The 21,892-nt window shown below is 43.1% G+C and overlaps 1 protein-coding gene across 1 annotated transcript in view; it reads right to left on the bottom strand.

Moving 5' to 3' along the window:
• The window catches only part of LOC128749066 (forkhead box protein J3-like), a 53,977-nt gene that overhangs the window by 8,031 nt on the left and 24,054 nt on the right, over positions 1–21,892 (bottom strand). Inside the window, exons 4-7 of the mRNA XM_053848256.1 lie at positions 9,340–9,414; positions 7,032–7,115; positions 1,833–1,934; positions 544–687 (exon numbers count right to left, since the gene is read on the bottom strand). Of these exons, the coding sequence (XP_053704231.1) occupies positions 544–687; positions 1,833–1,934; positions 7,032–7,115; positions 9,340–9,414 (405 nt within the window). The remainder of the gene's footprint in view (positions 1–543; positions 688–1,832; positions 1,935–7,031; positions 7,116–9,339; positions 9,415–21,892) is intronic.

The raw sequence follows: 21,892 nt of genomic DNA, 5'->3' as shown, positions 1-21,892 counted from the left end.
TGCTACAGTGGAGAGATAATGAACAGCTGTGAAGCTCCCGGAGTCTGGATCAAACCTCTTTTTGACACTCAGTTGAGCAACTGGAGGGCTATTTAAGAGCATTTTGTTTTTTAGGAATGTTGTGGAAAGGATGATACGATGCTATCCATCACAAAGTGAGGTCATCCATTCACCTCAGACTGTAGAGAAGACAGGGAGGACAATACACTCTTGACCCCATACCTCCTAACTCACAATTATTGACAAACTTGTCTCATTTCCATCATTCTGGTGGGGGAATAAGTAATACTTAACAATGTTCAGTAGTCGGCAGACACGGTGATAGTACTCTTAAAATAATTACACTAAAATGTAATACTTCCTCAACATTTAAATGCGGTTATTATCGGTGGTAAGGACTGACTGATTTTTCGACAAGATTATTGGAAAACTCTGACTTAACTTTGGTCCAAAAAAGTCCATAAATAAGAGATGCAGAAGGTGGACAGCAGAATAAACACGGTAAACACAACCCTGACAGGGAGAATAAAAAATAGATCTTACTGGAGTGTAGCCGCCGCTGTTGACCGTGTTCATGCTGTTCAGGTTGACGGACGCCAGGCTCTGGTCCGAGAGGCTGTTGCTCAGACTTCCGGCCAGACTCCCCGGACTCTCGCTTCCTTCTGCCTCCGGGTTGTACAGTGCTACCTACACACACACACACAGAGGTGGGAGCGAACAGTCGAGGGTTTTTAATTTCCCAACACACCAGAGTCAAACGTGCGGATTGAAAGATGGTGAAAGATAACAGCGCGTTGCTCCCTCAGCGTGAGGAAAGTTCAGATCACAGCGCAGCGACGGATCACACAGCCTTTAAAAAGCCCGAGGATTGTGTTGAATCATGTTCTTCTTGTTGTCTTTGACTGTCAGCACTTAAGAAGCTGCGTGTCAGATTCACCTTCAGGCTACGTTTAATTGTATAGACAAAAATCACAACGTAGCCTTGGGGTGCCAGACACTAGTAAAAGACACTCTGGGGTCTGGCGCTCAGCTTTACCGGAGCCCTGCTGCAGGTGATCGATATCAGAGGGCAACGGAATGTAGATTTTTCATTTAAAACATCATCACTTTTTGGAAACCCACTGCAGCAGAGCGCTTGACAAGGCTGCTGTTAAACTTTGAAGCACTTTTTATCGATTTCACGCAGCTCAGTTTTATTATTTCACAGAAGATCTGAAACACAGTCCGGTACTTTTGAACTTCAGGGAAGACCTTGATTATTGAAACAGAAGTGCTTGATTCCAACGTGAAACCGATGATTGAAATGAAGTGATTCAGATTCAAGACACTTCCTGGTGTTTCCTTCAGACCTCTACCTTCACGCCCTTTTGTGAGCATCTCTGAGGGCGTTCGCCTTACACCAGGAGGAAAAGCTGAGCGACAACTTTCTCCTTACAAAATATATACACCAAGATCACTGCACAGCTCTGTCATCCGTTGCAGACTTGGTGTAGAGCTGAAGTTTAGGTTCACACGCACATCAGACTAAGGAGTTTCTAGAATTATTTCTAGTTCTGGTTTATTGAGTCTAGAGAGATAACTAAGCTCAAGTTTCTCCTGCCTGTGTTGCAGACTTCAGCGCTCTCACTCTATATTTCATACCCCCAGTTGGGAGGCATAAATATTTCAGGTGAAAGTGTTACTATTTGAAAGGTCGGGCACCGACCAGACCTGAGAGCTGCAGTTCATTGTGGAGGCAAAAAATAAGCCTGATCATTTCAGTTTAATCACCAGCTTTAACAACAGTAATGGAAGGAGTAGGGACACCACCCACGAAGGTGAGGCAGGCCTACCTTGTTGGTTACTGGATGGATGGCCAGAGTCGGAGACGTCCCCCCGGACATGATGCAGTCCATCCTCAAAGATTCGGACTCCAGACTGTAAGGTGTCGACGCCTGAGAGAAAAGTCATGAAAACCTCAACGTCTCTTTAAATTCTCTAGACAGGAAGCTCACACTCCCAATCTTTGACCTTGAGGATTCTAGGTGGGAGACCATCAGAAAATGGAGGGGCGCTGAGAGAGCTTGTGAGACCGGGTCTTGAGTTGAGTGGTCTTCACAGGAGTCAGGGAGAAACAGGGGGGCACACCGCCCCCCTCAGGGTGGCTCCACAAAGCCAACACCCCAACTAGTGGTTAAGTCTTTGGTGCAGAGTTGAGTCACGTTCCAACAGCATCAGAACCTGAGCTGGTCAATTTCTGTTCCACTTTCTTTCGCGGCGTGCGCTTTTCAATAATTCATATTTGAGACAAAATTTCCAGAGCTTTCTTTTCAAGGTCTCGAACAGTCAGACTCAAGCGGTGTTTATTAATATTCAGCGTGTGTATCCACTAATTAGAAACATGCAGAGGAGGGTGACAATAAAAATGAGACAGGAAATAAAATGTGGCAGAGGTTATGATGAATGCCTGAGCGCTGCAAGTTCCTAATTCCGAAACGAGCCTCCTGAATCACCAGGACGCCTTGGGGCTCCAACTTTGTGGAACTATTAAAGACACGATTCATTTTAATTGCCGGACACTTAAAAAGCCGGCGAAGTGGACGTATTTTGTGCACTCCAGATGATAGATGAAGGCGCCCTCATGCATAATTCACCAGTCTCAAATGTCTTCTTCCAGTCTTTAACTTTCTGTTGTCCTCACAAGGAGCTTAGGTAAGATTTAATGAATGTGAGGAACCATCCTGAGATCGATGAGAGGTGCGCTCCACGTCCAGGAAATGTTTTTTACCCTTCTCTTTCAGGGTTCAAGACAGCCAGACTTCTCCTCAAACTGCTTACAGTAAGAGGATTGGTTGGTAACAATGCAATCTGTAATTTATGATAAACTCCCACAGGAAACTGGTTGTTGGCTTCCTTTAAAAAGAGACAACAGTGAGGTGACGAAAGGCAAGAGGCTGCGCGGGAAAGACGGAGAATAGGTGGGGATAATTGAGTGCTGACAGACAGACAGACAGAAGCAGAGAGGGAAATAAAGAGGGTGATTATGCCAAAGATTCAGGCGGTCGACACATTGGAGCAAGGAGCCGACGGTTCCTCAAATCTCTTCCATGCATATAGACCACAAATGAATCAGGCGACTTTTCAAATTCCCTCAGCGAATTCAGCTGATAAACACAAGTCTTCGCCCTTGTTTCTTGGCTGATATTCATCAAGTTGATCACCTTTAACAGACCACAGGGGTCCTACTTCGGATTGTTGCAGTTCATTATGAGACCTGCAGATGGAGTAGCTAATATCCAAAGACATCCTAATGTCATGAATCCCCTCCTACTGGTCTTATTGTTTAGGACAACTTCCAGTTTTCCTCTCTTCTTTCTTGTCCCACCATCACTGATTGCTCTACTTGAAAGCCGACCAGAAGACAACCGGCGTCATTTCGTAGCGTTTGCTTGTCCTGTGTGTCTGTGCATGCTCTCCGTTGTTCCACTCCCCCAATCCTGTGGACGTATTTCTGTGCCCTGGACACTGGTGTCTTCCCTTCCGTTTGCGCTTATGGACGCTTGTTTCTGTTCCTGGATCATTTTATTTTATTTATCGGACTCTGTCTCCCTCTGGTCTTGAGGTTAAATATTCTTTTTATTAAATATATCGTCTGCTTTTGTCAGTATTTTGGTTCATTTGTTATTCCTGTCTTCTTTTGTTGGTTTTTGTTTGAGGCAGATTCTGTGCTTACATTTTACTCAAGTAAGATTTTACAGCGTATCTCCGCCGCTAAATATACGTATACGTATACGTGCCTACAAAGTGACTGGTGCAAGCCTGATTCAACAGTTTATCTATTAACAGTTGGGAATTCTGGCCTGAGATTTTGAGGAGCTGATCCCCATCACCTCACCCAAAAAAGTGCCCTCCAAAGGAAACAGGAAGTCCATCTCAACATATTCCCATATTTCCACACTTTCCAAACTGCAGCATGTATTGAGCCAGCCCTTGGTCTTCCCAGACAACACGCTGCCATGAATCCTCGCTCTGAAACCCTTCCTCTCTTCTCTTTAGCCCAAGTGACAGCCGGCAGTGTGCCTGCCAGCGCTGTAAGTGAGGCGTAAGGAAAGAGGTTGAAGGGCCCATCCAAGTAAGACGAGATGACAAGACTCGGAATTAATTAATGTTTGTAATAGAAAAAAAAAAGTGGTTGGTGAAGAAAATATGTCTAACGGCAGCCCCGGGGCCCTCGGTGGTAATTAACCGGAACACAAGCGCAGAACACTCTCCCTCTGCTTCTTCTTACTTCTTGTTCTCCCCCGGCTGCTGGACTTTCCCCTCTTTTTTATCTCCACCTTGATGTCTTTTTCTCCTCCCCCTTTTTCATTTCATTCTCCCTCAGCCGGCGTCTGGAGCAGATGAGCCGCTGTGATTGTGCACTTTGCACATGTTCACCAGAGAGGATAAAGCAGGTCTGTGCCGGCGGAGAGACGAGTGGCAGACAAACAGGAAGATAATGAAGGAGATGCGGGAGCAGTGACAGAGACAAAGGACGGAGAACAGAGGAGAGGATGAAAGTATGTGCTGCTTTTTCCCCTCACTGACATAAGAAACAGAACACGGAGCGGAGCCTCTCCAGAGTGGGAGGGAAAACACCGCGACTGGCGTGCTTCACCTTTCTAACCAGTTTGTTTTGGAAGCATCTGATGAGGAAACGCCTCATTTATGGTGACAAACTTTCAGACCTGAGAAAGTTCACCATGAGTCCAATTATTTCAACTGGTCAAGTCAGTCAAGAGGTTCAAAACTGAGAGACATTACTGAGGTTGATCAGACAGAAGTCGGAAATCTAAAATGAAAATCGCTTTATAATGATCATTTATTTTTCTGTATCTTAAATTTTTTAACTCAAATTTATTGCCATGGTCAGTGGGGATCCCGCCAACTAGGAAAGTGCTTCGGAATAAAGTGCTGTCAAAAAAATAAAATAAAATAAAATAAAGCTGTTCCTGTGACGGGAGGTTCTGGTCATACAAATTGATAATAATACAATTCACAAAGAAAGAACAAGATCATTCTGAATTAGAAAACATTGAATTGGAAATAGCAATTATATAATTGTATAATAATAATGTAACAAGAGCAATAATGTAATTACAATAATGATCAACAGTTAGATCAGGCTGTATCAGAAAGAAAAGAAAGGAATTATTGTGAATAAACTCCAGAAACATGGCGTATACGAAGGGTGTAGCGGTCAGTATTATGTTCTCTCGACTCATTTTAAGATTAAAATGTTAGAAAATGAAAAGATAAATATTGATTGAAATGGATTAAAATAAGGAAAGTTGGCAAACCAAACATTATCATTACAAATCAAAGTGAGGAAAGATCCAGAACTAAACATTCATTATTATAAATCATCATCAAAATAATGTTGAAATGAAGATGGAACTAATTTCAAAGGGAAAAAATATTGTTACTTGTATGAACTGAAGTAGAAATACACAAAGAAATTGAACTTTGCAACAATTAATGAGACCAAAACATATTTTTCTAAGAATAAAAGGATATTAAAATAATGTGAGGGAACATGAAAACAAGAAGAAGAACCTTATCTGATCTATGGCAGGGCCACAGTGACCAGCCTTGACTCTGTTCCTCACTATCCACCTGCCTCAGGACTCTGGTGGCGTCATCTCTGCGCTCTTCACTTTTCTAACTAGCAACCGTGAAAACAAGAAACTACAAGGTCCAAATGCTGCACATTTCTCCCCCCCTCCCCCCGCTGGATCCAACAAAACGCAGCTGTCAATCAATGAGTAACATAAAAAGATTCTAAATAAATAAATAAGACTGTTCCCTCCACTGTGACGCGCGAGCCTGCTGTTTCTTCGGCATCTCGAAAATTACAAAACCCAGCCGCCCGTGATGAATGTGTATTTACCTGCAAGCCTCTGCTTCTTGATTTTAATTAATTAAAGGAGCGGTAAAGCTGTTGATGAACAACAACGGCTGAAATATATTTTTTAAGTCTCACCATGCATCGCAAACCACTCACAGTTTCAACACCCAAGTTCAAGGAACGCACGGAATTTCAATGAATTAATGGCAGAAAACAAATAGTGACTACAATGAATGACACCTGCTTTTGTTAAGTTCATTTTTTGGAGGTTATTTAAGTGAAAGGTAGTTTAATGTTGAAGATGAAATCACTTTTCTTTTCAGAACTATGGATCAATAATAAAACAAATATGAGGTGGGATTCATGTGGAAATCGGTTCCAAATCAGTTACATTTATTGAACATACATTTGCATTATTCGTTTTTGCATTTATTAGCAAGTGTAAACATGACTGTTTTGTTGGTTTCTTTTCGATTTTCACATTATTTCAGTAGTCAATTTTTCTCTGCAGCGTATCTGCGAGTATCTTCCTGGGTAGTCACATCAAGTTTGCAGTTCAAGTGCTTGGACTAACCTGATGGTTATGAAGGCCAGATCTGCCCATGGACCTGACACGTGTTTTGGACCAGACCTCATATTTGGAAAACACAAAACTAACTGTCAAAGAAAAACTGAGAAGAGCTGCCTGACATGGTGAAGATAGGGATAATGGAACCCCCTCACATCATCACTACTAGTGTGAACCAGCACTCCAAGTATGATGCAAAAGTATGTACTCTTATGGTCCACACACCATCCTCTGCCCTTTCCACTCCCCAGTTCCCTCCTCACTAATCCAGCTCTGCACCTGACTGATTCGAATTAAAGCCACTCAGAAAGAAAAACAGGGGCTACAGCAGCATGTTTTAGACTTTCTCTCAAATCCACGTCTCAGCTCTGCTCAGGGCTCCAGAATCTTTATCTTCAATATCGCCGGTGTTTGCAGCTCCTCTGCAGCGTTTCCACCCCGGCGTCTCCTCGCCCCGGAACATCATGAATATTTCCTCACACAATGTTCACTTTTGCATCTCGAGGAGATTAAACTTTAACTGGGACAAAAAGGGAAGTGGCTACGCGGGCTGTCGGGAGAATACAGAAGATACTTTGAAAAGGAAAGAACACATACCCTTTCCCCGGAGCGAGGTCTCTTCTTCGGCCTGCTGGGAACGCTGTCTTCTTTCGGGTTGGTGTCTATAGCCCAGTAGGAACCCTGGAGAGCGAGACCATACTCAGATCATCCACAGTTTCACTCCTTATTTTAACATCTAGTCCAGAAGCAAACGGCCTCTCTGCTCCTGTCTTTGACAATCACAAGTCAGCATGGTGGAATACTCATAGTATATCACTTCATTAATAGAAGTTGCTCCGGCGGTGGAAGAAGCTCTCTCCAGTATCAGTGGTCACTTGGCCAAGACAATTGACCTCTAAATCGGGGGGAGGCTCTTCCTCGTGGCTGTATCAGAACACGTTTTACTTTCATTTTCAGCACCTATCCAGGTTAGAAGTCAGCACTTCCTGATATTAGAGGATTTTCGGTCCATCTACAAAGACTGCAAAGACCTTGTGTGAACAGACCTATGATGAAGAACAGACTGATCTGAAGGTCAGGACCTCTCCCGTCGGACATCCCTGGAACAGCTAGGATCCTGTTTGATTTCCCCTTCCTGAATCCTGAAGCTGAACTCATCTCGATGCACTGCTGCATCCCAAAAAAAGAGCCACCGTCGATTTCCTCCTGGTCTGCTTTTTTGTTCAGCCTTTTCATTAATGCAGCGAGTTTCATCGCAGCAGACAAAATTCAGGAGGTACATCTAGGCCACACACACACAAACATCTCAAATCTAAGAACCTTACCCCTCCCTCCCCCCTCCTCTCCTCCTCCTCCTATCTCCCACTCCCACATCACTGAACAGTACACAGCCAATTAACGTTAGCCCATGCATGATTTAGCTTCCACCATCCCTTTATAGCTTCAAACAACAGCAGAACTTCTCCACGCACACGCCTGCTTGACCCCCACCACCTTCCCCCGCGCCAACTTATCGACCACTTCGATCCAGCCTGCGAATTAAGGTGCTGCTCAGGTCCAAGTCCAGCTAATCTTGGGGGAGCCCCCTTCTTTGACTCCGACTACAGACCTCCACTTCAGTCTATACGGATTTGCTGTGAATAATTCAGGCCTTCTTCCTCCTAATTCATTTTTCAATGGCTCCAAACTCCCCGCTGTCTGAGAAACTCCAACACATCCCCACCCTGGAAGATGGAGGAGTTTTAAGAGCTCAAAAAGATGTTTTCAGAAAAAGCAAGTTCCAAATGAGCCTGATGAATGAAGCCTAAGAAGACCTTAAAGAATTTCCTTCTAACTGCTGACCTCTTCACTCTTCAGTACAGGAAGATCCTCACCTCTGCTGAACATCAAAACACAAACCCAACACTGAGAAGAAGGACGCAAGAGAGATCGCTCATTCAACGCTCATTGGTCATGTTGTTCCTCTTGCTGCCTCAAGGGGGTGACTAGAGTGTACCCTGCCAACTGCAGGGCGAGAGGCGGGAGACTCCCTGGAAAGGTCACCAGCCCATCACACCTTAAGACTAGCAAACACTGACACAACAATTTCACTAGACATGAGATCACTAGACAATTTAGATGTATATATATATATATATATATATATATATATATATATATATATATATGTGTATGTGTATTCAGTTTTGGACTGTGGGAGGGAACAGGAGTTCCCAGAAAACAGGAGTTGAATTTGCATTCACGCTAAACAGGACTTGCACCCTGCTGGTTTCCAGCAACAAAAGTCACGCTCAAAAAAGTAGGTCAGTCTGGGTGCGGGGCTAAAGCTAGCGAGGAGTCAATATGGTGGATCGCAGAGGCAGCTGAAGTCGATTTAAAGCAACAAAATAATGACACGGCAAGAAAAGTCTTTCAAGATGCCAACAACTTTAGAACAGATAAAGCTATTCGTATGAAAAACAGATGTAGCTTGAACATAGCATGACGCATCCACTGCGCTAGTTGTGAGAACTCTCTTTCACACTAAAACCTTATAAACAAATGTATTCCGAAGCTAATTCAGCATGCCGTACATGGCGCAAACTTCCCCTTAACGGTGAAGATTTCTGCGATGATATTCAGGCTGAGTACTTTGAGGGACAGCGAGGGAAATGGGGCCTAATCCTGCAGCACACACATGCCAGCGTCCTTGTGTCGGCATCAGGCCGCACCTGCTGCTCTCAGCAGTTAATATTCATAATTTCCAGCAACTCATTTCACCTTGACAGGATCAATACGCGAAAAGCTCCACTGTTCGACGCCAAGCCATTCACGCTGCCGAAGCATTCAATCTGTCTCACAAAAGGCGGGAAGTAATCACCAATCTGCTTTTGTGTCAAAGTTCAAGCTGCTTGGAAACACTTACTTTCCCAGGGTCGTCTTTGGAGCGAGGCACTTTGAGGAAACACTTGTTCAAGGACAGGTTGTGTCGTATGGAATTCTGCAAGACAGAGCAAGAAGAGAAATCTTTCTTTGAGCAGCAATTTCTGACTTTAATTGCAGTATTTATGTATATTCTGTCCTCAGGACGGAGAGTCGGAGAGGAGCCCCCCGCGGTAACACAGTGAGATGTGACAAGCTTGATAAATGTTATGAGCAAAACAAACCACATCGCTCCTACACAAAATTATGTTTCAGCCGACCTCGCTGCAATTACTGCCTTTTTTGGAAGAACACTGAGCTGCTTTGACCTTTTAAGACTCAGAAAAGTATGTAACAATAATTGCAGTATCATGATGATGAGCGATGCTCAACAAACTTGGCTCAATCAACTGAGAAATTACACATTTATTACGATGTTTTTTAGACTGATATATCAGAAATGTATTTACATCTCTCGCATTTTTAATCTTTTGTTTTACTTCTATCCGTATTCAAATAAAATTGAACAGTTTTCATTTACATTTTCTCAAATTATTCATTATTTTTTTCTTGCACAAATGTTTGATTAAATCATTTTCATGAGACAAATTATATTTTTCATTATTTTTGTGATGTGTATAGTTTTTCAGTGAAAGTGAAAATTCAATAAAAACAACATTTAAAGAAAGAATTTTTTTTTTCTGAATATTTCACATTAAAAATGAATTAATTTCAAGTCAAATTGTATTTATTTTCTATGGAATATATTAAGAGCAAAAACAAAAGCAGCATAAAAAAAATAACTTGAAATTAAATGAAATCTGAGGACAAATGAGAAAATGACTATTTACATATTTTTACAGTAAATGATAAAATAAATTTGATCAGAAAAAAATGCTGACTGTAATTTAAAAATGTATGTGAAAAGAAAGTCCATCTTTTTTTCTGACTTTTTCTGGGAATACAGAGGCATAACAAGCATGGGACTATTTGTCCAAAAAAAATCAAATTTTAGGGATGTTTACATGTTGCATACATGCAGACTAAAGTAGAGGCTTGCAAACAACACACAAGGAAACCTTAAAAAAAACTGAAAAACATTGAAAAAGAACATTGCAATGCATTTTTTAGATGAGTAATGAAACAAAGTGCTCACTTTTTGGGAGAAAACATCTAAGCGTCAGTGGAAATGCGGGTTTTTCAACAACTATTCTAGGTGTTGACCAAACCTGAGTGAGAGAGGAAGGAGAGAAAGAAAGGAGTTCTAACCTGACGTGAACCTGTTCTCCCTTCAGGCTCCCACACTCCACTCATCTGCTATTGCTAATTAATACCACTGGGGAGGAGGAGGAGGGGGAAGACAGAGGGATGGGAGGAACCTCTTCACTGGCTCTCTTCTCATTTTGTTTTCACCAAAACACACACACACACACACAGACGAAGAAAATCATGTTTCACTCCATGGCAGCTCGGTCCACCGCCGCCACTAAGGCAGAGTTTAACCCGAGCAGGTAAAGGTGTTCTCTGCCGGGCTGTGAGTGATGACAGCCATGACGTGGGCTGGACCGGCACCAGCGCCGAACACAACAGCAGCCATCTGTTTGGAAGACTTTCCGGTGGGCAGCGGATGAAGCGCTCGCCATCACAAACCAGCGTCTGATCGAGCAGCTAATGTGGAGAACAAGTGGAGAATCAACTTCTCACTGAAGAATCTGGTCCCTCATCAAAATACAGAAACATTTTAGTTGGCTCACTGTAAATACCAGTCATGAGGTTCGAGAATATTTATTTCACCCAAATAAATGCCTCACATTTCTAACTTCACCTTTCATTATTATTTTTCAGCATTGAAATATTTCATTTATATTTTTCAGAGCTGCCTTTATCACTCCTTTAACACTTACTATTATCTTTAAACATGTTGAGTGTACAACTCCAAAACATGCACCCATATATTTATTCATTAAATATTGATGCTCAAGATGACATGTGATGCTCAATGATGAAATGTGGTGGGAGTTTACAAAAATGCAGATACACTCGAATATCACAATACTTTATATATTATTTATATATATATATATATATATATATATATACTATATATATATATATATATATATATATATATATATATATATATATATATCAATATATATATATATATATATATATATATATATATATATATATATATATATATATATATATATATATATATATATAAATAATATATAAAGTATTGTGATATTCGAGTGTATCTGCATTTTTGTAAACTCCCACCACATTTCCCCAGAAAACTACCACCAGGGTGAACTACATGTAGCGACACTTGCAAAGTGACACTTGCAAGAAAGAAAGGCACTGTTTATTGTGAGACAGCCACCATGTTTACAACAACATGAGCTCTCCCCATAGCCTTCAACTAGCACCCAGCACACACTCAGAGGAGTCCATCCTCATCCCTGACACTTGAAACTTCCGACCAATGCAGAATGTCTGTGGCGAAACTGACGCCTGCATGACCTCTTTATGACTGTTCGGGTTAGTAAACTGCAGCGATCAGGACTGCAGTGAAGGCAGACAGTTATCACAACTAGGGCTGCAACGATTAGTTGACGCTAAAGTCGATAAAGATATGTTAATTTCTGTTCCTTAAATTGGTTCCTGACTGAGGTCGGACTCCAACTCGCTGCCGTCACTACGCGCCCCTGGCTCCACCTCACCACCATTGTCCTCAAGGGCCAATAAAGACCTCAGTTTTAAAGAACTGGAGCTCTCTGTCAACTGTGTTATGCTTCATGCTTCACAAGGTTAATACATGTTCCTGGTTTATGTGTCATTATTTTAATATACTTGTTTCATAATGTAAGGAGTCTGAGTATCACAGTGAGATGATTTAAGCAACTTTAGATTAAACAGAAATTCAAAAGAGGTCCAAGCAAAGGTAGTCGACTAATCGAAAAAATAGTGATGCAGCCTTAGTCACAACATCCAGCCGTGCTGAAGAAAGGCCCTGCTTCCAGTCTCAGCTGGGATCGCATCCTGCACCGCCTGACCTTTGGCTGTGGAAGCTGACCGAATGAATCGCGCTGCTTGTCACCTCCTACAGCAGCTCACATTGTCACTAATCTCAAGGTGGACCCCGCATTCAGACCCAGGCGAGCGCTATCACTCTTCTCCTTGGCCACGGCTGTGTGGTTTACATTCAAGTTTAGAGCCACAAGCATCCGCCGTTGAATAAGAGAAGCATTTAAAAGGTTTGCATAAAACACAAAGACTCTCTGCCGCCCACGCTGTGACACTAGAGACGACGTTTCTTTCCGTCAGTGACAAGAAGCAAAAGAAATCCACCCATTCAATGCCCAGGCACTGAACTGTGTCTATGTAGCAGCAGAGAAAAATCTGTCCTTTCATTCCCACGGCATTCGTCACACGTCAAATGGAAGTCCAAACCAGCTCTCGACAGCAAAATAATAAGTGTACATTTCGTGTAAAAAGTCATCATCAATACGTGAAGTGATTTGCTTTAAGCGCTTCTGTGAAATTACATAATGAGATTCCGCAGCGTGTCCTCCTTCCGCCCACTCCTTGCCCTATCTGATTAATGTACCAGGGTCACGCCACGATTTCCTCCGCCACAGCTAATAGAGAGCGCCGTTCCCGAGCAGCCTCTTGTGCGTTTGTTTCAGGAAGATTCTAAACTTCAATTCCCTTCTGCAGCACCAACTCCGACTCGCATGTCGACCAGCTGGCCCCACCGAATTTCACACTGTCTTAAACAGTTTAAGGGTTAAAGCTATATGCTAATCTAAATGTACATTTCCTACCCGGATTATAGATACAATGTTTTCATAAATATTAATGGAACATCTTTTTTTAAATTTGATGCTGCTTTGAGCCACAACATTTCGACCACCTGCTGGATTTTGTGACCTGTGAAGGCGTGCTATTCTCGAGGTCTTCCGAAATACTTGACCAGAAAAGCCCACAGACGCTCCACCAGACTGAGAACTGGGGGGTCAATAACTTGTTATCATCCCGCAGAGTGTCGGCGTTGAAACCGTGAGGAGGACGCACGCCAAAGTTTGGTGCTTCAGCTTCACTTCCAGTCATCCTTCAGTGCAGAGGCGTCAAAAGCAAGCACACAAGGGACCAACATTTTTAAGTGTTGTATTGAATATCTGACAGGAAATAAAGTAAAACCCGGCTTCCTCACATGTGGATCTACTGTCGACCTGACTAGGCTGGATTTGAGTGGGACCTGGTTCACCACAGGTTTTCACCAGAGGACAGGCTTCGTCACAATATCAACCCTGGTGTTACCAATGTGAGCAGCACTTCAGTGTTCCTCCACTGAAAATGTGACTGTTTTGGTATTGGGAGCAGGATCCTGGAAGAAGCGGGTTACGTAAGGCGGCTTTGATAAGCTTGGCTGACTTTTTGACAAAATGCAAAGTGATATAATGTGATGTGTGACCGCAGAAAAAGCCTGGTTTTGGGGACAAGCTTTCGGGTGAGGGGGGGAATGAGGAGGATTGAGATGTATGACAGAGTGTGTGTGTGTGTGTGTGTGTGTGTGGTGAAGAGAGTAAACATCAGCTCAGTTGAACATCACATGCATGAGGTCTCCTGCAGGGGGCAGAACTGCATGATTCATTGGTCCTCATTTTAGGAGGTGTTGAAAGTTCAAATCTCACTGGAGAAGGGATGTGTTTAACTATATCTAGCTTGCGGAGATGGAGGAGACAGTGCAGATTCCTATCTTCAGTGGCTTACTGATCAAAATTGACAACATTTTTGAGAGTAAGAAGACGACCTGGATGGTGTGTACATTCAAATAAATCAATAAAGTCAGCGACTTTAGAGAAGATTCTACTTTGCATGGATATTTAAACGAGTATGTTCCCCACCATTAGTCACCTAAGCAGAACCACCATTAAAACTTAAACACAGAGCCGTAACAAACAGCAGCAATGTCGGTTCCTTTCATGAGCGGATAAAGAAGGTGCTTGACTGAAACTCAGAAAAGTGGCACGGCAGCAAACCGGAAGGATCTCGGGGGGCTAACTTTTCAATCCCATGATGAAAGAAGTAGAGAAAATACAACTCCCAGAGACAAACTTCGCCCTCAAATCAAGCTAAATCTTATTGGAGCCGGCGATTAGAGAGTCGTTGTGTCTGACTCTCTGCAGAAGGTTTATTCATTAAGCAGGAAGAGTGTCGTTTTCTGCTCAGCTTGTCATAATGTAAACTCAACAATTGCCCCGTCTGGTTCACATTAGAAGTCTCACAGTAGCTCCCAGGACTGTATTTACACTTCTGTGTAGGACACGACATGAAGCAGACTGTAGATGACATTACAGCTAAATTAAGACGGAAATATTGTATTTATATATATCATGTTGTATTGTATTAGCATTTTTGCATCAAAGCTTCTGAAAAATCTGGTGTTGAATTGAAAACAAAAGTGCATGTCTCACTATAAGCTGCATGCAACAACATTTGCTGAGTCATTGTTGACGTGAAGCAAAATAATTCCGGTTTTCTTGACAAGAAATCGCAAAGGACAAAAAGCAACAAAAGGGATCGATACATTTTATTGCCATGGTCAACATACAGACAGTACCACAGACTTCAAAACACAACTAGTTTCATGCTACTTTTGTTAGCAATGCTATTATAGTATTTACAGTTCAATTCTGTGATGAAGAAAAACTACCCGTAACTAAGAAAAGTACATGGAATTTTAGTTTAGTGCCCCCACAAACAGGGGAGGCAGCTATAGGAACTGACTGTTGCAAAGTGCCCAATCCATCCATGCATGTCGGACTCCCATAAAATATCAATATATTTTTTTTCTGGGTATCAATTATTTGTCTCAGATGATTGTGTATTGCAATTCCTATAGTGGCTGCAACATCCCCTTTATTGGGTGCTACCAAGCGAAATGTGAAGTTATGCAATTAATTTGTAAATTTAAAAAAAAGGATTATTGATTTTTGAAAATAAAATAGTAAATAGTGTTAATTAACAAAACACTTTAATGAGTGAACTGGGGGCTAAAACTGAAACGAAAGATGATGGTACAGTCTTACAAAAAGATTTAATATCCTCATTAAGTTCAAATTTATGGCCAGCGAGGAGACTATTAAAATAATAAACAGTGCTATTGGAACAATGAAATAAAACAATGAAGTGGATTCGCTCCGAGGTTTCTTGTATTAGCGGGGTTTTTGCCCGCGCTCATGAGGCGGCTAACGGGTCTCAGCTTTAATTAAAAAAAATGCCCAGAGTTCAAACTTCGCCTGTTATTCCGCTGTTTAAATCAATTAAAACTGAATCACACCCGTCTCTTGGACATTTGAAAGGACAGGAAGTGAAGAATAGGAAGGTGTGGCGACGTCAAAACAGAGCAGGAGCACAAGAGCCGAGGGATCAAGTGGCTTTGCTGGCGGATTACTGCGTTCAAGTTCAGCATCTTCATTCACATCCCACTTAACTAATGTGTTTAGAAATGAGCAGGCTTATACACTAAGTGCTGCACTGTCCACATGCCAACTTCCTCTATGCTTTTAATTTTCAAAACTGGCAGACACCACAGTTACATATTTGGCCACTGCGCTTTATTTACCTTTTATTCATGCGCTGTGAAGATACTGATGACAAAGCAGTGATATAAATACAAAGAGAGAAGTAGATTTTCATTCATTGACTTGTGTATTTTTCAACTTGTAGCTAACCAATGAGGGTCACAGTAACATTCACAGTCTCCATGACTGCAGGACTCTGGGGTCGTTCACCTTGAAAAAATAATATTTTCCAAAAAGAACGCTTCGACAGCTACAAACATCAATCTTATTATGACTTTAAAAACCCTAGAGTTACATTTCAAACCACTCCGCTTCCATGAAAGCAATTGATGTTGTGATTTACAGAAACTGAATTTGAATGACTTCTGAAGGAGCGTTTGAGTTAAATGTTTTGACTTTTCATCCAAAATTGAGCTCATACATCACTGAGATATAGTATAGACAGAAGTGATTTAATCTCTCCACCTGGCTCTGGGTCGACCTCTCAGTCTCGGGCCGTTTATTAAACACCTAAGAAGCCCAGGCAACCTCATCTGGGTCCTATCAACATAGAGAAGCAACAGCTCTACTCCAAGTCTCTCCCAACAGACGGAAATCCTCAACCTATCTCCAAAACTCATGTCAGCTGCATGTATCTGAGATCCTGTCCTGTCTGTCATGACTCAAAGTTCATGACCAGAGGTGAGTATCGGGACCAAGACTGATCGGTAAATGGTGACACCCAACAGTGTGGTAGAGTGATTGCAATACCTCCCCTGCTCCACCAATCTCCAACTCTCTTACCCCCTCGCATGAGAAGAAGACTCTGAGATACTTCAACTTCCTCACTTGAGAAAAGGAATCAGTCCCAACCTGGTGAGAGCAATCCATCTTTTTCCGGCTGAAAACCATGGACTCAGATTTTCAAATCTGCCCCGCCGTAATTCAAACCTCAGGTAAGGAGGATTTGCTTTGTTGCATGGGTTTCAACAGAAGTTTACAGTTCTGAGATGGGGTTACACACTATGAACTCAGTGCTCCATTCAACAATCTGAGCTGTGAACCCTTATGGACCGGAAATTGACTCCGGCTGGAGAGGTGGATTTTGCCCCTGATTTCACCTGAGGCAACTCGGCTCAAGAAGCAGGAAACGACATGACTGGTCTCTTGAACAACTCAAGGAAAGACACGACAACACTGAAGTTCTCAGCAGCATCAACATCGGTAGTGACTGTCCTCTTCTTTGTGGCGGGATTTAGTTGGTCTCCAACAGCTGTGCGCACGTCACCCCCCAAAAACTCTGTCTCACTGGAGAGCTTATCTTGAGACTGAGGGAAACCTCCAGGAACATGCGTGGCACAGCATGATCTGAACTCATCAGCTGCTTCCTCCCACACCTGCTTCCCTCAGTAGTCTTCAGTATGGTTTTACTAAATTGCAGCCCAACTTCAGTAGCTGAATGGCCATATAACATGCAGGGAACAACAAGAGCTACCCTGTCCTTCTACCAACTATCGGAGGCCAGGATGCGTGGGCAGCAGTGGACTTTAAGAAGCCCCTTCCCCTCTCGCAGCACCTTCTTTGACAATAAGCAGGTTCTTTTTCATTGTTTTGGAAGCCATTTCTGTTACGCAAGCTGTGAACCACCTGAGCGACATGCAGGACTCTTTCCTTTGACTCCCAACTCAACATTAGAAGATGTATGTTCAGACATCATCTGCACTAGGGAGCCCTTTGGAGGCCAGCAAAGTCACACGCCAACGCTCTGATAGGTTTGTTTACACACCTTGGTTTCCGCACTTTGGCTACAGCACATCACAAGAAAGCTGCTCTGTACAAAGTTGTGAGGCGTTGAAGAGAACCCTTCATAAGCAACAGCAAGAAAGCGGGTCAGAGGGCAAAAGGTTTGCAGCGACCGTGAAGAGTTCTGAACCCAGACGGCAGCTTGAGAAAAGTCTTTTCTCCACCCGGCAGGATAGATGTACCGCGGTGTCACAGACAGTCCTTGTGCACTCACTGAAACATCCAGAGCTGGAGGAAGCGTCAGCGAAGAAAGAGAGGAACAGCGGGAGGGGATATTTGCAAGGAACGGGGACTGCAGAGGTTGTATTAACTTTCGGCTGAACCCATGCCGCGCATAAAAGGAAGGGTAAAATGTTCTAAAGTTTAAATGTGTGACAGAGTGGAGGGGAGGCAGGAGGGAGGAGACAGCAGCACAAAGAAGAAGAGGGCGAGAATGTGGGGGTACACACACATATACTGACAGGTGTCTTTAGATACCGGAGTCTCTCGGGTTCTGAGACGCATTATCATATCCTGATGGAGTGGCACGCCTCGGAGGAAACGCACAGCTGAATGCAAGTCACTACTTCAAAATCCTCTGTATCATCCATATTCATTTCATTTGATGGACCCCACCCCCCCATCAGCTTCGCATCTGCCTCACAAAAGAGGTGCGTGTGTGTCACTGTGATAGAGTGTCAGACATGGTTACAGTATTTGGTTCGTCGTGACAATCCAACCCTAAATTATAAAAAAAAGGTTTATAATCTTTTCAGAGTTTAAAAATGTCTTTGTCCACCCTATTCTGCTCCTCCACGTGTCCATTCTAAACTATCCTTCATCTGCTTCCACAAATCTATTTTCTACAGAGGAGGACAACTAGAGATTCCTAGGCTTGAGGAACCTGCTGGTGCAGCTTCACATGACCTGCTGGTTCTGCTCAGCTGCTGCAGATAGGATCATCTGCACCAACCTGACTGACACATGACAGACTCCGGACCTGGATTAATCACTTTAAAAGCAGAAGAGTCTCCAGAGATGTTGTGGAAAAGGCCAATCAAGTATCCAGACTTAAATACTTAACGGCTGAAGAAGAAACTAAATCTCCTCTGCGAGCCACAGTCCACCATCACAAGATTTCAAACCGCTGATGTTTCCGACCCCGTAATCAAAACCACAGTCAAAGCGGTGAACAATTGTCATTTACTATTATCAACAATAATAACGTGAATGTTTGGTTCATCTAAGGATTAGTAAAAACCATTTAACAACCGGAAACATCCTCAAATGCAACACTAGAAAGGCACTCTGGGAGCTCAGACCTCTGACAAGCAGATCTTCTCCACCCGAAAGAGCAAAGTTTTAAATGAAAATACTAAATTCTCAAGCATTTTCCCATTTTATTTCAATTTTGTTGCCTCCGTCTTAAATTGTTACTCATATTTCGATATCCAAAACCTGCATTGTAGTGGGTAAAATTTCTATATCTTGTGGTTGACAAGCCAATGCAACATATTCTCACTCCCTCAGCGTCGAATAGTGACTGTCTTCCTGTGGCATTTCTGTCTTATTTTTACGCAGAACTCAGCCTTCAGTGTTGCATGTTGATGCATTTGGCTTTCAATGGAAGCACACGTTCTACCTTCCAAGGCACATCCTGACGCAGTGGGCAACGAGTCATGTGAAACAAAGACAGAGGTTGGGCTTAGCCATGCTCCTTCTGCTCTGGTACTTTAAAGCACCTCAAATGACATGACCTCTACAGCAATGTCAGTTCAAGGGAGACTCACAATGAAGTTGTGATGGAAGATGCCGATCCTCTCCCCCAAACACGTCCCAGCCTCTCCCTCTCCGCTAGGAAAGTTGCACGCAAAAGCCAAATTTTTCCTCTACTGAAACACCTGCTTCAACATGCAACACTAAGACTGAATTCGGCGTCAACAGAGGACGCAAAAGTCACTTGACCAGAATAGCTTTTTGACAAATTGGGAGTGAGAATGGGTTTGAAACTTGACCAGTGCTGGCAGCACTAGTAAAACACAAAGAGAGGTACCTATTCCTATTGTAGACTCCTTCTGCTTCCAAGGAACCACCATCACTGAGGACCTCAAATGGGAGCCAACCATCAGGTCCCGCATCAGGTAGGCCCAGCAAAGAATGTTCTTTCTGAGGCAGCTACGAAAACTACGACTACTGACGAAGTTGCTGGTGGAGTTCTACACAGCTATCATCCAGTCCATCCTCACCTCCTCTATCACTGTCTGGTACAACAGCGCCACCTCCAGGGACAAGAGCAGACTGCAGCGCATCGTACGATCCGCTGAGAAGGTGATCGGTTGCAGCCTGCCACCTCTGCAGGACCTGTATGCCTCTAGGACCCAGAGATGTGCAGGTCGGATCAGAGCCGACCCTTCTCATCCTGGACATGGACTGTTTGTTCCTCTTCCCTCTGGCAGGAGGCTACGGTCCATCCAGACCAGAACCTCCCGTCACAGGAACAGCGTCTTCCCCTCGTCCATCAGACTGTTGAATTCATGAGCAGCCCTTGTTGTTATTTTATTTTATTTTATTTTGTCAGCACTTTATTCCCAAACACTTTCCTAGTTAGTAGGCTCCCCACTGACCCTGGCAATAAATTTGATTCTGATTCTGAAATTTGATTCTGATTCTAAGTTCTCCAGGTATTTTGGGAAAAATCTCAGGAGAAGAGTGATCAAAATAGAGTGTGAATAAATATAAAGAAATAAACCCTTAATAAAATCCATTTGATCCTCAACAATCGGGTGTAGGTAAGAGGAGGCAGCCATGCTTTTTTCCCCTCACTCCCTAAAAACCTAAAAGCTCCTCCTGTGACGTTCTGGAGTTCAATAAAAGACAGGCTCGTGTCTCTATTTGGGAAACAAAACCGGGGACTTGCTAATAAGCTGTGGTATAATTGTAGCATTCCGGCGCTGTGAAAACCCGCCGTAAGCCTATTATTAGACATATGGAGGGAGCGACGGGTCTGGCTGGTTCGAAAGAGAAATGGACCGGTGCCAAATCCTCCAGGAGATAACAAGAGAATTTCCTTCGTTTTAATTAAGAATTTAATACTGAGACTGCTATTAGTGATTAGTATGTAATTAAAAGCTCGAGCAGCCATTTTGCTTCCAAGTATAATTAATAGCTGGTGCTGGTGGGGTGGTCACATGACGCTGATAATCTGGATGCCTCCGTCAGACGATATCAAGTTTATATTAAAACGCAATCACCGTGGAAGGAAGGTGCTGCGAGTTGAGAGGCGGCGTGGTGGCGTGCGGGGAGGGAGCAGGGGCAGTAAGTCTTCCTCGCTTCACCTTTAACTTCCAGCAGATTTACAGAGAGCGGAATGGATGAGTGTGAAATCATTCACAGCACTAAATCTCTGCCCATAAGGTGAAGGGAAAATGATGTGCTATATTGATGATAAGGAGTCTTTTTTTGAATGCATTTGTTAAGGAATGGAAATGTGTTTGATTTGCCAAGAGCTGTAGAAGTACGCCGGTTTTCACCATAAATCACGTCAGGTAATGCCACTCATGATCTGACTGTTCATTCGCAGAACATTCCAACGGTTTCCCAAATGAAATGATGGAAAGAAACATCTGCTTTGATTCTACTTTCATATTGCATACCGAGATAACCCAACATGAACGCCGAACAGTTTCAAAGCTACGTGACTCAACGTCAGGCCAAAATCCCTCTACCCATTTTTTCAGAACAGGTTTGTCTGAGTCTACCCCATGTACAAGTAACATCTGACTTATGACCTGCTCAACTTGCGTCCACCCGTACTTGCGACCACGGCCAGCAGATGCTTTTTTTTTTTTTTTTTTAATTCAATGTCTGGCACTGCAGCATGTAGCAGCCCGGCAACGCATACGACAGTTACAGCAGCACAGTATCCCAGCATCTCACTCTCACACAGCGATCTACCACGTAGTACCTATAACCCTCGCGTCGGCTATTTTGACTTATGACCGGTTGGTCGGAACCAATCCCGGTCTTAAGTCGGATGCTACTTGTACTACGTACAACAATGACTTTATTGACGCTCTGAGTCGGACACCCCTAACATGCTGCATCCTCCACTCCTGTACTCGCCTCTATATAAGCTTCACATGGAAATACCCGGTTCTAACCCATCATGTGGTTGGTGTGAACGTGTAATATAGCTGTCCAAAC

Source organism: Synchiropus splendidus, chromosome 18, assembly GCF_027744825.2.
Source record: "Synchiropus splendidus isolate RoL2022-P1 chromosome 18, RoL_Sspl_1.0, whole genome shotgun sequence".
Lineage (NCBI taxonomy): Eukaryota > Metazoa > Chordata > Actinopteri > Syngnathiformes > Callionymidae > Synchiropus > Synchiropus splendidus.
The sequence above is the reverse complement of the archived record's forward strand: the minus strand, read 5'-3'. Positions and strand labels throughout refer to the sequence as shown.